General features: G+C 35.9%; 1 protein-coding gene across 3 annotated transcripts in view; it reads left to right on the forward strand.

Annotated features, from left to right (window-relative positions):
* The window catches only part of tmem63ba (transmembrane protein 63Ba), a 34,786-nt gene extending 21,962 nt beyond the window's left edge, over positions 1–12,824 (forward strand). For 2 of the 3 annotated variants that reach the window (XM_051125945.1, XM_051125947.1), the window contains 15 exons: positions 122–192; positions 2,025–2,105; positions 3,254–3,377; positions 5,122–5,255; positions 5,453–5,590; positions 6,108–6,261; positions 6,365–6,471; positions 6,598–6,684; positions 7,509–7,574; positions 7,672–7,834; positions 7,918–8,023; positions 8,113–8,280; positions 8,489–8,604; positions 8,701–8,763; positions 8,916–12,824. In XM_051125945.1, the coding sequence (XP_050981902.1) occupies positions 122–192; positions 2,025–2,105; positions 3,254–3,377; positions 5,122–5,255; positions 5,453–5,590; positions 6,108–6,261; positions 6,365–6,471; positions 6,598–6,684; positions 7,509–7,574; positions 7,672–7,834; positions 7,918–8,023; positions 8,113–8,280; positions 8,489–8,604; positions 8,701–8,763; positions 8,916–9,074 (1,737 nt within the window). In that variant the 3' untranslated portion in view covers positions 9,075–12,824. The remainder of the gene's footprint in view (positions 1–121; positions 193–2,024; positions 2,106–3,253; positions 3,378–5,121; positions 5,256–5,452; positions 5,591–6,107; positions 6,262–6,364; positions 6,472–6,597; positions 6,685–7,508; positions 7,575–7,671; positions 7,835–7,917; positions 8,024–8,112; positions 8,281–8,488; positions 8,605–8,700; positions 8,764–8,915) is intronic. The other variant, XM_051125946.1, reaches the window with a different exon arrangement.
* Positions 12,825–13,044: the final 220 nt, after the last annotated feature.

Genomic DNA, 13,044 nt, shown 5'->3' on the forward strand with positions numbered 1-13,044 from the left:
CATAGTTTAGTGCTATGAAACATTGCTCTGTTAATGGTGATCAACATAGAGCATTGATCGATATTATGGTTGAAAGGATAATAAATAAACTCTGATGTCTCCAAATTGTCTCCTTTTACAGGTGAAACGCACTTTATTCATTAACGGGATTGCAAAATATGCAGAAGAGAGTCAAATAAAGCAGCATTTTGAGTAAGTTTCTCAATACGCATTCTGTGTCACAATGTTAAAGAAGTACTTCACTTCCAGAACAAATATTTACAGATAATGTACTCACCCCCTTGTCATCCAAGATGTTCGTGTCTTTCTTTAGTCATGAAGAAATTCTTTTTTGAGGAAAGCATTTCAGAATTTCTCTCCATATAGTGGACTTCTATGTTGCCCCGAGTTTGAACTTCCAAAATGCAGTTTAAATGCAGCATCAAATGGCTCTAAACATTCGCAGCTGAGGAAGAAGGGTCTTATCTAGCAAAACGATCAGTAATTTTCTAAAAAAAAATTACAATTTATATACTTTTTAACCTCAAACATTCATCTTGTCTAGCTCTGCGTATTCCAGTTCATGAAATGGAAGTTTTTCGACATACCCTAACTGTATTAAACCTGAGTGCACACAGTACGCATGCACATCACAGAGCTAGACAAGATTAGCATTTGAGGTTCAAAAGTCTAGAAATTGTAATTGTTTTTTAGAAAATAACCGAATGTTTTGCTAGATAAGATCCTTCTTTCTCGGCTGGGAACGTTTAGAGCCCTTTAAAGCTGCATTTAAACTGCATTTTGGTAGTTCAAACTCAGGGGCAACATAGAAGTTCATTATATGGAGAGAAATCCTGAAATGTAAAAAAAACATCATTTCTTTTCGACTGAAGAAAGAAAGACATGAACATCTTGGATGACAAGGGGGGTGAGTACATTATCTGTAAATTTTTGTTCTGGAAGTGAACTACTCCTTTAATTAGGATCTGTCTTTCCATTAGCTGCAAGGACAAAATGTGTAATTTATGCACCTGTATGACTTGCTTTCCTTTGTAGAACACTCCAAGAAAATATTTTGATAAATTGTCAGACCATTTTTTGGATATTCTTTTGTGTTCTGCATAAGTCATTCAATTTGGGATGACATGAGGGAGAGTAAATAATGACAGATTTTTCATTTTTGGGAGGACTGGCCCTTTAAGGTTTCCCATTCCACACAGTAAATTTGAGCTTGGTCTGGAGGTGTGACTCATGTAAGACAATGACAAACATTTTTCGTTTTAAGTGGTCTAAAGTGGTCATGTGGCTACAAGATGCTCAGTGTGTCCATCTACTCAGTTTATCTAATCTCATTTACTGCCAAAGAATGTGTCAGGACAATACGTGTCTTTAACTTCTTCTGGGTCAAGGATTTCTAGAACAAGAGTGACCACCAAACCGACTGAGAAATAGAAAGCAGGATGTGTAGATAGAGGACGAAGAGGAAGAATAGAACAAACAGAACAGATATCAGTCTCAAAGCATATTGCAGTCTGTCCTAATGCAGTCAACTGGAAAAAGAGTCATCAGTTGTTTAGACTCCCACACCTATTACTTTAGGATCGATGGAAATTTTGAAATTCATAGTGTACACATTATATTCCACTAATGTCTTCAGTGTCGTGTGTACTGTACGTCGTTGCACAAAGACTGCTGTGTCATTATTTAAAAAGCCTTCCCATTTGTTGCATGCCAGTCTACTATTTTTGGTACCATTGATTTTCGATTTACTCACCCTTATGCATCACATAAAAAGAAACAGTGGCTGGTCATTTTACATGTCAGCCAGTTTCTTCCTGTCTAAGTGAGCCATTCTTGGCCAGCATAAAGTACAGTGTGCGCCAGACAATACTGAAGCCTGGCTCCTGCAAGACTATCAACACTGTGTTCCCATGCCAGGTTAAAGCAGAAAGTGGGAATTAGTAGAACTATTTCCTGTCCCCCTCATGGGAGTTCTGTCTCTCTTACACTTTTTTTTTTCTCTCTCTCTTTGTGTTAATATCCAGGAAAGCATATGAAAACTGCGCAGTTCTGGATGCTCGCATTTGTTACAATGTTGCCAAGCTTATGTCCCTGGAGTCTGAAAGGTAAGGTACAAATTACAAGCTTAGACAAGTTTCAGTCACCATTTTAAGTACACTATTCAAGGAACTTTTTATGAATAAGGTACAGATTTGTTTTTTTGTCATTTTCATGTTTTTTAATGTACATTCCTGCAGAGTTACAATCACCCAAACTTACTTTTAAACCATATTGCAGGCCTCATTTAAATAAACAAATAAAACAACTCCTTTTTGATTCTGACCTTTTGAGGTCAACTAAACAGTATTTTCCAAACAACATTCTGCTTTCAGTGACCCTTTGATGGAAAAAGAACCAAAAAATTGACTTAAATTGACCTGAAAATACTAAACTATTTTGTACCCAGAGGTAGCACTAGACTTTAACATTGTCCGTCATTTTGACGGACAGGGTCGTAAAAATTCTGTCATAATCTATTAATAGCAGTCATTTTAATTTTCATATTTTAAATACAATAACTTATTTAATTGCTTTTATTTTTGTTTCACATTTTCATTTTTAATCATGAACCTACAGGACGACACCGTAGTGTTTAAAAACAACAAAATACGCTAGGGCTGGATAAACAAATAAAAAAACAATATCGATTCTTAAATCACAATAAATTTTGTGGTCTATGCTGTTTTCAGCTGAAGAATGAACAGTACATAGTGCGTCTTCCTTCCAAGAAATCGCAATAGGCTAAGCTTTGCGTTACTTTTGTTATGAAACAAAATCTCAGATTTCAAATTCTGTCCATTTCATTAGGAAATTCAAGCAATAAATACCGTTTTGGCACTCTTTAATGTGGCATGATAGATCGTTGTAGCTTCTGGGTACTCACCTGTGCGTAATCAAACGCATAGGAAAACATTCGTGACAGTTTCGTTTTTGTTCTGGATCCCCTGCTTTGCTGCCAGACTGGAGCGCACTCGCCCCCAACTGGACAGGGGTGGGATTGCAATTTACAATTTACAATAGATCACCCTTAGTGTAATCTGTCAAAATGACAGATGGCCTTCAGATTTTTCATTCACTGATTAAAAAAAAAATCACAATTTTCGGTTAACACGACCTCTGTTGTACCTTACTCATGGAAGTTGTAACTAAAATGTTTTGGAAGTAAGCTTCACAATCAAGCTCAATCCAATGTTCTTGACTTTGTCTTATTCAGGAAAAAGGCAGAACGCAGCAAAAAATTCTACACAGACTTGATGGCCAAGGAGCACATCCCCACTATGATTAACCCCAAACCCTGCGGCCACCTGTGCTGCTGCATCATCGCAGGTTGCGAGCAGGTCAGATCACATGCATTATAACCTCTTAAGTGTTTTGTTAAATAGCGGGTTCCTAGCTCCCTCATTAGTAAATGAATCCCCATGCGTTTCACTTCACATTTAAATATAACTCAGAAATGTCATTACGAATGCACAACGTTTTCCCATCAGTCAGGATATCGCATTCTCTGTCTCGTGTGCTGCCTTTAGTTCCGCTTCATTATATTTACAGTCAGGATGATGTACGCTCTGCTGCTGTGAGACGTGTTCAACATCAGCACGGGTTTATTCAGCAGCTCCCAAGCGTCCTTATTAGATAAACAGATTTCCCATTTGTCACTAGAGTCATTTTTTTTTGTAGTGCATCATGTCCCCCTGCTGGACAATGACTGTAATGATGTAGTCAGTATGACTGGCGGAAAAACAAGCACTTAACTGCCAGGTGTACAAAGCTTAAAACAGGAGGGTTTTTGATTAATTTCTTAGTAAAGGAATCCAGAGGGACAGTCATTTTAAAGCCTGACGTGAAAAAAATAGTCAGAAAAAAAGTTTCCATACACTGCCAGTCAAAAGTAATGCTTTTAAAGAAGTCTCTTCTGCTTACCAAGCCTGCATTTACTTGTTCCGCGAAGTACAGCAAAAATAATAAAATAACTGTTTTCTATTTGAATATATTGTAAAATGTTATTATTTCTGTGATGCAAAGCTAAATTTTCAGCGTCATTACTCCAGTCTTCAGTGTCACGTGATCCTTCAGAAATCATTTTAATATGCTGATTTGCTGTTCAAGAAACATTTTTTATTATCATCAATATTTAAAACAGTTGAGTACTTTTTTCAGGATTCTTTGATGAATAGAAGGATCCAAATATCAGCATTTATCTGAAATAAAAAGCATTTGTAACATCATACATTATAAAGCCTGGAGTCAGAACAATTTTTTTTTAGCAAAAGAAATGATAGAAAATAATACTTTTATTTAGGAACAATGTGCTAAATTGATCAAAAGAATTAACAGACATTTATAATGTTACAAAAGATTTCTATTTCGGATAAATGCTGTTCTTCTGAACTTTCTATTCATCAAAGAAACCTGAAAAAATTCTACTCGGCTCTACTCAGTTTTTAATGTAGTAATAATAATAATAATAGTTTTTTTGAGCAGCAAATCAGAATATTAGAATGATTCTGAAGAATCGTGTAATGATGCTAAAAATTCAGCTTTGAAATCACAGGAATAAATTACATTTTAAAATATATTTAAATTGAAAATAGTTATTTTAAATGCTAAAAATATTTCAGAATTTGACTGTTTTTGCTGCACTTTGGATTAAATAAATGCAGGCTTTGTGAGAAGAAGAGACTTCTTATAGAATATTAAAAATCTTACTGTTCAAAAACTTTTGATTGGTAGTGTATGTGTTTTTGTTAAGTATCTTATTTGATACACCAGGCTTGTATGGCTCATATAGTGTGATACAGAAGAATACTGAGCTCATACTCGAGGAGGAAAAACTACCTCAGTTTTATTCAGATGTTTAAACTACGCAAAAATATGCAGTTTAGTTCAGTTGATATTTTTATGGCCAAAAAGTAAGATGAAATTCTGATAGCTTGTAACATAAATCAGTGAGATTTTTATAACCACCATAAGCCATATCTATTTACCAGAATATCATACAGACTTTAGTAAAAAAATATATATATAAACAAATGCATTTTAGTAGTGATGTCTAAATGGTGTAATGTTAATCCATTCCTGCAGGAAGATGCTGTGAATTACTACACTAAGCTGGAGGCCAAACTGAAGGAAGAATACAGAAAAGAACGAGAGAAAGTCAACACTAAACCTCTGGGAATGGCTTTTGTTACCTTCCAGAATGAAGCAACGACAGCCCTGTAAGTCTAATAGACGTTTTGGTCTTTGTGTGTGAATAAAACGCTTACCAAAAAGTATCATTGTGGTACCATGTGAAACTGCACATGAATATTATAACCATTCAGCATCATGGTATTACCTGATATTATCATGTTACCATCACAATACTTTACCAGAAAAAAAAATAATACTAACATCTGATTTTTACCCTTCCCAGAATCCTGAAAGATTTTAACGCATGTCAGTGTCATGGCTGTCACTGTCGACGAGACCCAAAGTCTTCTCCCTTTAGCAGCCTTCTCAACACGTACAACTGGACAGTCACATATGCTCCAGATCCACAGAATGTTTACTGGTAATATCCTCATCTTTAATGTCATGAATTTGATCCATTATGATCCTAGTCTCAGAGCTAGTCTTTGGACATAAACCAGGATCCACTTTGCTGTCTCATTCTGGCCAAGAAATACCCACTTAGATAGGAAGGGACTGACCACAGTTAGTTGTTTTTAGGTGCAGGTAAATCTAAAATCGATAATACCACAATAATAATTCATTCAGAACTGGATCTATAATGCATATCACTGATGTATGATAGTGACTAGGGCTTGCCATTTAAAATGCAATATGCATTAGATTGTGCAGGTCCGTGGGCTATTTTAGGAGACAATGATCAAGTCAAATTCATTTATATAGCATTTTTCACAATCCACATTGTTGCAAAGTAGCTTTATAGAAAATCATGACGTTAATGTTTGTGTGCATACTGACATATTCAACTTCATATAAAGAGCTGGATGATAATATAGTTACATTTTGTTGCATATACATATAGTATTAATAAATCGTGACTTGTACCTTGTTCTTCACAGGGAGCATTTGTCCATTGGTGGCCTCAAGTGGTGGCTCCGCTGCTTTGTCATCAACTGCTTTCTCTTCATCTTGCTCTTCTTCCTCACCACCCCTGCCATCATCATCTCCACCATGGACAAGTTCAATGTCACCAAACCTGTGGAGTATCTGAACGTAAGGAGACTGGGTGTTAATGAGCATCAAATGCAGTGTGATTATTGGATCATGATTCTGTCACTCATCACCTCCTTTCCTTCCCTCATGTCTGTTCCTCCAGAACCCCATCATCACTCAGTTCTTCCCCACCCTGCTGTTGTGGTGCTTCTCGGCCCTTCTCCCCACCATCGTCTACTACTCCGCCTTCTTTGAGGCCCACTGGACACGGTACAATGCCAAATTCTGTATATGCATGTATTTTAATGACCTGGAATTGTTCATCAGTTAGAGTTTCTAACCTAAACTATTTTCTGGTGGTCCTAAGCTCAAAATATTCATGACTTTTCCCTTTAGATCTGGAGAAAACAGAACCACCATGCACAAATGCTACACCTTCCTCATCTTTATGGTTCTGCTGCTGCCATCTTTAGGACTGAGCAGGTATTTTTTAACACTCGGTTTACATATACATCCCATCTTAACTTTTCAAATGCCTTCAAATAGCACTAACAGCAAATAGTATTGAATTTTCTAGCTTGAAGAAGACATGTATTTAAGTCTTATGAATTTATTAGGTATCAACATTCTTCAGCAATATTTCTGCTACTAAGCCCTAATTTTAGGTTTTGCATCATAACCATTTATATGGTGCACTTTAACTTTAAATAGGGTTAAGAATGATGAATGAAGTAATGTTTTCCTAAACATATACCGGATATACGGTGCCTTGCAAAAGTATTCAAACCCCTTAATTTTTTTTCACGTTTTAAGTTGCTGCCTTATGTTAAATGTTAACTGTTAGTATAACAATATTTACACAACTATCAATACTTTGTGGACCAGTTACCAAGCAATGCTTAATTTTGTTCAGTCTGTGGTGTAAAAAGGTCACATTAGCAATTAAGGAAAAAACACCTAAGCAAAACATGGTGTCTGAGTAAATTTTGGTCCCAAATTCTTTATCAGTTTTACTGCGAATCCACTGTATGAAGAATTTTTGGGTATAATGTCACAGTTTACTTCATTTTGCTATTCTCACTTACATAAATGAAATATAGTGTCCTGCACCCACTAGTAAAAAATATCAAAAATTATCATCTTTTTTTCAATACAAATATTGCCTTTTTGTGTATTTTCACATCAAAAAGATTCTTTCTGATTATAGAAAGTGGAAAACATATAAACTTTTTATCCAGGTTGTGTTTGCCTTGTTGCCTATTTCTCAGTTGTATTAAACATTTCACATAATCTTTTCCCAAATGCAGTTTGGATGTTTTCTTTCGCTGGCTCTTCGACAAGAAATTCCTCGACGAGGCAAAAGTCCGATTCGAGTAAGTCCATGAGAGGATTTGCAACTCTAAAATCCTGTGTAACAGGGGTTGTTATTACAATACATATGGCTTTATTTCTTTTTTTTCCCTCTGTTAGGTGTGTCTTCCTTCCAGATAATGGAGCTTTCTTTGTGAACTATGTCATTGCGTCTGCCTTCATTGGTAACGCCATGGACCTGTTACGCATCCCTTATTTTCTTATGTACATGATCCGGCTCTGTCTGGCACGTTCCGCTGCTGAGAGGCGCAACGTGAAAAAGGTCTGTGTAGTTTTTAGTACAAAAGTCATTATACTCAGCCTACGCTCAATAACTCATATCCTCTTGGTTTCATTTTGTTACAGCATCAAGCTTATGAGTTCCAGTTTGGAGCTGCGTACGCCTGGATGATGAACGTCTTTACTGTGGTCATGACTTACAGCATCACCTGTCCAATTATTGTACCATTTGGTGAGTGACATTTCTCACCGAAGACCTGTAAAGAATTCCTGCATTGTAGTGGTGTGTTTTACACAGGTTGACTTTAATTTTGTCTGCAGGACTGATGTACATGCTACTGAAGCACCTGGTGGACAGGTATAACATGTATTATGCCTACCTGCCTGCCAAACTGGATAAGAAAATTCACTCTGGAGCTGTCAACCAGGTGGTGGCAGCACCCATCCTTTGCCTTTTCTGGCTGCTCTTCTTCTCTACTGTCCGTACAGGTAAGAGAATTGTTAGTAGATCTGTTATAAACCTTAGCAAGCTGCCTACCTACATGGCATTTTTAGGCATCATTAGGCACACTCAGTAGGCAGAGAGGTTGCTCACTGGTACTTGGACAGTATTGTGGCCTAGTGGAAGACGAGGTTGAGAGTGGCCATATCTCTAATAGAATTTTCCCCCCTGCTCTCTTCTCTCTTGATTTTAAAGGTTTTGTTGCTCCAACATCAATGTTTACCTTTGTGGTTTTGATCATCACCATCATCGTTTGCCTTTCCCATGTCGTGTTTGGTCATTTCAAATACCTCAGTGCGCACAATTACAAGGTTAGAAACAGCTCTGTCTGTTTTATTTGTTTTTTATAAATAAAACCAAGCCCAGAACTTTCTCTAAACTGCAGTGTGATCTTGAATTCTCTACAGATCGACTTGGACGGTGTGGACAATGGACGACCACCAGATTCATCTCCACCTGTCAAGTCCATGGTAAGTTTTTACTCACATCAACATCTTGCACATCATGATGTGCAAAAAAGCTTTTTTACACCCCTAGTTGTTATCTAGCATCAACACAATTGGATATTGTCACATGATTTTTTTTTCTCACTTTATATCTTCACTTTTTTATTCTACATCAGCAGACGTATGTCGCCCAAGTGCTACAGGACCCAAACACAGACGAGACGGGAAGTGGCGAGGACGAGGGGCAGGGTTCGTCGCAGGATGAGGAGGTGGTGAACGAGGGTGATTTCCAATCAGGAGAGGACAGCCTTATTGAGAACGAGGTGCACCAGTGACCCAGGCAGGGCCACGCCATGTGCTGAACTCATAGAAACACTAGCAGGACTGCAACATGACCAAACGGAGATCCACTACACCTCACTACACTTACTAAGTTTGGGAATCCATCACAGCTGACAGCTAAAACACTCCTTTATCATTGAGGCTTGGAGACAGGATGGCCAGTTGTCAAGAATCTGAAATGGCTGGTGATTGTACTCCACCTATTAGAAACTGAGTTGCAGAATTCTTCTTTACATCGGTTACCCTATTCGTAAGGCATTTGGTAGATACAGAGTTTCTTGCCATTATAAGTGCATGTCTAGTAAATAAGACCAAAAACAATAATGAATACTCATAATTTTCAATTAAAATTTTAATTTACTGATGTTACAATTAATTAAAACAGTTATAGTGCTATATCAGGTGGGCAGGAAAATTGTGTATTAGAATGGATTTCACCCACAAATCTTTTGCATAAAGAAAATATTAAAAGATGTCTTACAGAATGAGTTGCATAGAATAATGGTCAACTAAACAGATCTAAAAAAAACAGATCTAAAAATCAAAAATAGATACACTACCAGTCAAAAGTTTTTGGACAGTAAGATTTTTAATGTTTTTTTTTTTAAAGAAGTCTCTTCAGCTCACCAAGCCTGCTTTGTTTGATCCAAAAACAGCAAAAGCAGTAGTATTGTGAAATATTTTTGAACTGCTTTCATTTGGAATATATTTTAAAATGTAATATATTCCTCTGATCAAATCAATAATTTCAGCATCATTACAGTCTTCAGTGTCACATGATCCTTCTGAAATCATTCTAATATGCTGATCTGCTGTTCAAGAAACATTTTTATTAGTAGTATTACTATTAATAACATTTAAAACAGTTTAGTACATTTTTTCAGGATTCTTTGATTCTTTTTGGGAAAGAAATTATAGAAATTAAGACTTTTATTTAGCAAGGATGCTTTAAAATTGATCAAAAGTGATGATAAAGACATTTATAATGTTACAAAAGATTTCTATTTCAGACAAATGCTGTTCTTCTGAACATTCTGTTCATCAAAGCAACCTGAAAAAAAATCTATTCTGCTGTTTTCCTCACAAAAATAAAAAATATTTTTTGAGCAGCAAATCAGAATACTAGAATGATTTCTGAAGGATCATGTGACTGGAGTAATGATGCTAAAATTCAGCTTTGAATTCACAGGAATAAATTATGTTTTAAAATATTTTATAATAGAAAACAGTTATTTTAAAAGGTATAAATATTTCAAAATGTTACTGTTTTTGCTGTACTTTGGATTGAAAAAATGTAGGCTTGGTGAGCAGAAGAAAAAAAAACATTAAAAATCTTACTGTTCAAAAACTTTTGACTGGTAGTGTATATATGGCAACTATGTCAGAATCAAGTATTTAAAATAATTTATTTTTAAAGCTCTAACAATGCCATTTCTCCATGTTTACCATTGTGCACGGTAACAGAGTGACGGTGAATCATTATCACATATAACTGATTACATTTTGTGAGAAATCATACATATGAGAAATGCTTGTGGAATAAAATCATCAGAATGACAGACAGCTGAGCTGAATGAAGTTTAGGTTTTTGATATAGAAAGCAAATATTCTTTTTTTTCTTTGTCCCAGCTGAAATGGCACTATAGCACGATATATTTGAAGATGAGCAAATTAATTAATGCATCTCTCATTCTTATCTACCAAAGTGAATGTATTTAACATAAACACCATGACTAATTCCCTGTTTAAGTAATTGTTGGAAAACACAGGATCAAATAACTCACTCCAGCCTGCTGAATAACCTACTGTGAGAAAAAAAGCCGCCGAACACTAATTGTCTCACCATATACTTGAACTGGAAAAGCCACTTTTAGACTGTCTGACAGACTCTAAGGCAAATCACCAACCCTGGAACTATTCTCCTTACGTCTTCTGCGCATCCAGTGTTTAAATGTAAACCTACACATTGTCCATACATACTCGCGCTACGTGTGGTAAGACGCTAACTTCTGAATCAGGCATCAAATGGACCAATTGTGTTGCTCTACTGTGGAATGTTCTGTCAATAACTGATACTGTAGCAAAAAGTACTACAACGCACAGCAAATTCTGTGGACTTAAAGGTGGAATTTGTGAATGTGAATATATTTTTCTTTTTGTTATGCATGAGTATGAAGGTAATGGTTTCATCAGGTTTTGTTGATTTTTCTTTTTTTCTTTTCATTGGCACTAACACGTGTACACATTAGCATTTTTGATCACCTTAACATGTTTTACCACTCATAAATACTGTAAAAAGTGCATGGAAACATAACCTGAAACATCCTAAAAGTTGAGTTTATAATGAGAGCAAGATCTCATTGGGTCATATCATTATGTGTCTTAATTATGGCCTTCCTTATTGCTATAGTGGTGTGTTCCTTGCAATTTTCCAAGAGAATGAGAAATAACAGACACTGTTCTATGGTTCATCTTACCTGTGTGCATTAACAGGCTTTTGCTGACACTCATGCAGTTGTGAGCTTTTTTGGCTGGGTTTATGCATCACTTAGTGGTTGAAGTCTGAAAAAAAGAACACAAAAATTACCACATTGACCACTATTACTTAGCCACTGTTTTTTTTTTTTTTAACAGCTACACTCTTTGTATCTGTTTTGTCACAGTGCTCAGACATTTTTGCTGCTTCGTCTATTATGTACATATTGCATTTTTGCTGTCTGTGCATTGTTAGAACTGGAAACTAAATATTTTTAAGTTTTTCTTTTAAAAATGATGAGCAGACAAAGGCTGTGCCTGAGTACTTGCTTTAAAATCATTTTACTTTCTTTGTCCAGCCACTAATTGGTTGATCTTTCCTGCTAGTGGACCTGAATAGTTCTCATTGTGTCATTTATTGTTTACAGGAATAGCAATGCAGTGTTTAAACTGTCTTTTTCTGCAACAAACATTAACTTGAAACAGTTGTCAGGTGTATGTAAACTTGTGAACTAGAACTTTAGGAAGCTAATCAGTGATATTTTAGTTAATTTATGTAAATCACACTAATCTACCAATCTGTCACTGAGGAGCTCGTAACTTTTAAATGCAAATAACACTGTAGGCTATGCACTTCATGTGAAATATGTAACATTTTCATGGTGTATGTAACCATATCAAGCCATTTTTGTCAGTGATCTCGTTTGGACAACACTGAGTAACTGCAGTGCTTTGTATGTCTGACGCTCTTGCTGCTTAGATACTGTAGGTGATGACTGTATGACTGCATCCTGGATCTATTTAAGGAAAAACACTGTTCTCAAGCATGATGGGGCAATAATTTATTTATGCATCTTTATAGGCTTTTCCCATTTGTTACAGATGTTGTCCACAATATTTATTTCATTTGTCTATTACTTTTCCATCTTTTGAATTAACCGGCCACTGGCCTGAAGTGAAGTGGTTAAATCAGTGTAATATTTTTGTAAATAGAAGCATTGCACTGCTCTTGGAACCCTAAACTGTATTTACATTTGTACAGCTTAGCCAGCAAATCCATGTACAGTCGACCATGAGTTGTTTGCTTTTGTCCATTCAGATTTCCCTTAAGATCGTACTTTGCTTGCGATTGCTGTTTTTAATAGTTTTGTATCTCAACCTCCCCTCAAATTATCTTTTGTACAGTGTCATCCTCAAACTCTTCCATGTCTTTGAACAATAAAATAGACTGACAAAACCTAAAGGAAATGCTTTGTTATCGAAAGTCATATGGGCTCTTTTTTTTATTCTATCCTAGTTAAAATTCCTGTCATTGATTGAATTCTTTGCTTGAAGTACTTGAATTTGACTTTTTGAAATTTAAGGCCTGGAAAACTTGAAAATAGCAATATTCCTGAAGAGGTACATGACAACAGTTTGAATTATTTAATGTATCTATGAAATAAATGTTTAATTTCTTCAATAAGCACATCTTTTCAAGCAAAATTC

This window comes from Labeo rohita, chromosome 13 (genome assembly GCF_022985175.1).
Source record: "Labeo rohita strain BAU-BD-2019 chromosome 13, IGBB_LRoh.1.0, whole genome shotgun sequence".
NCBI lineage: Eukaryota > Metazoa > Chordata > Actinopteri > Cypriniformes > Cyprinidae > Labeo > Labeo rohita.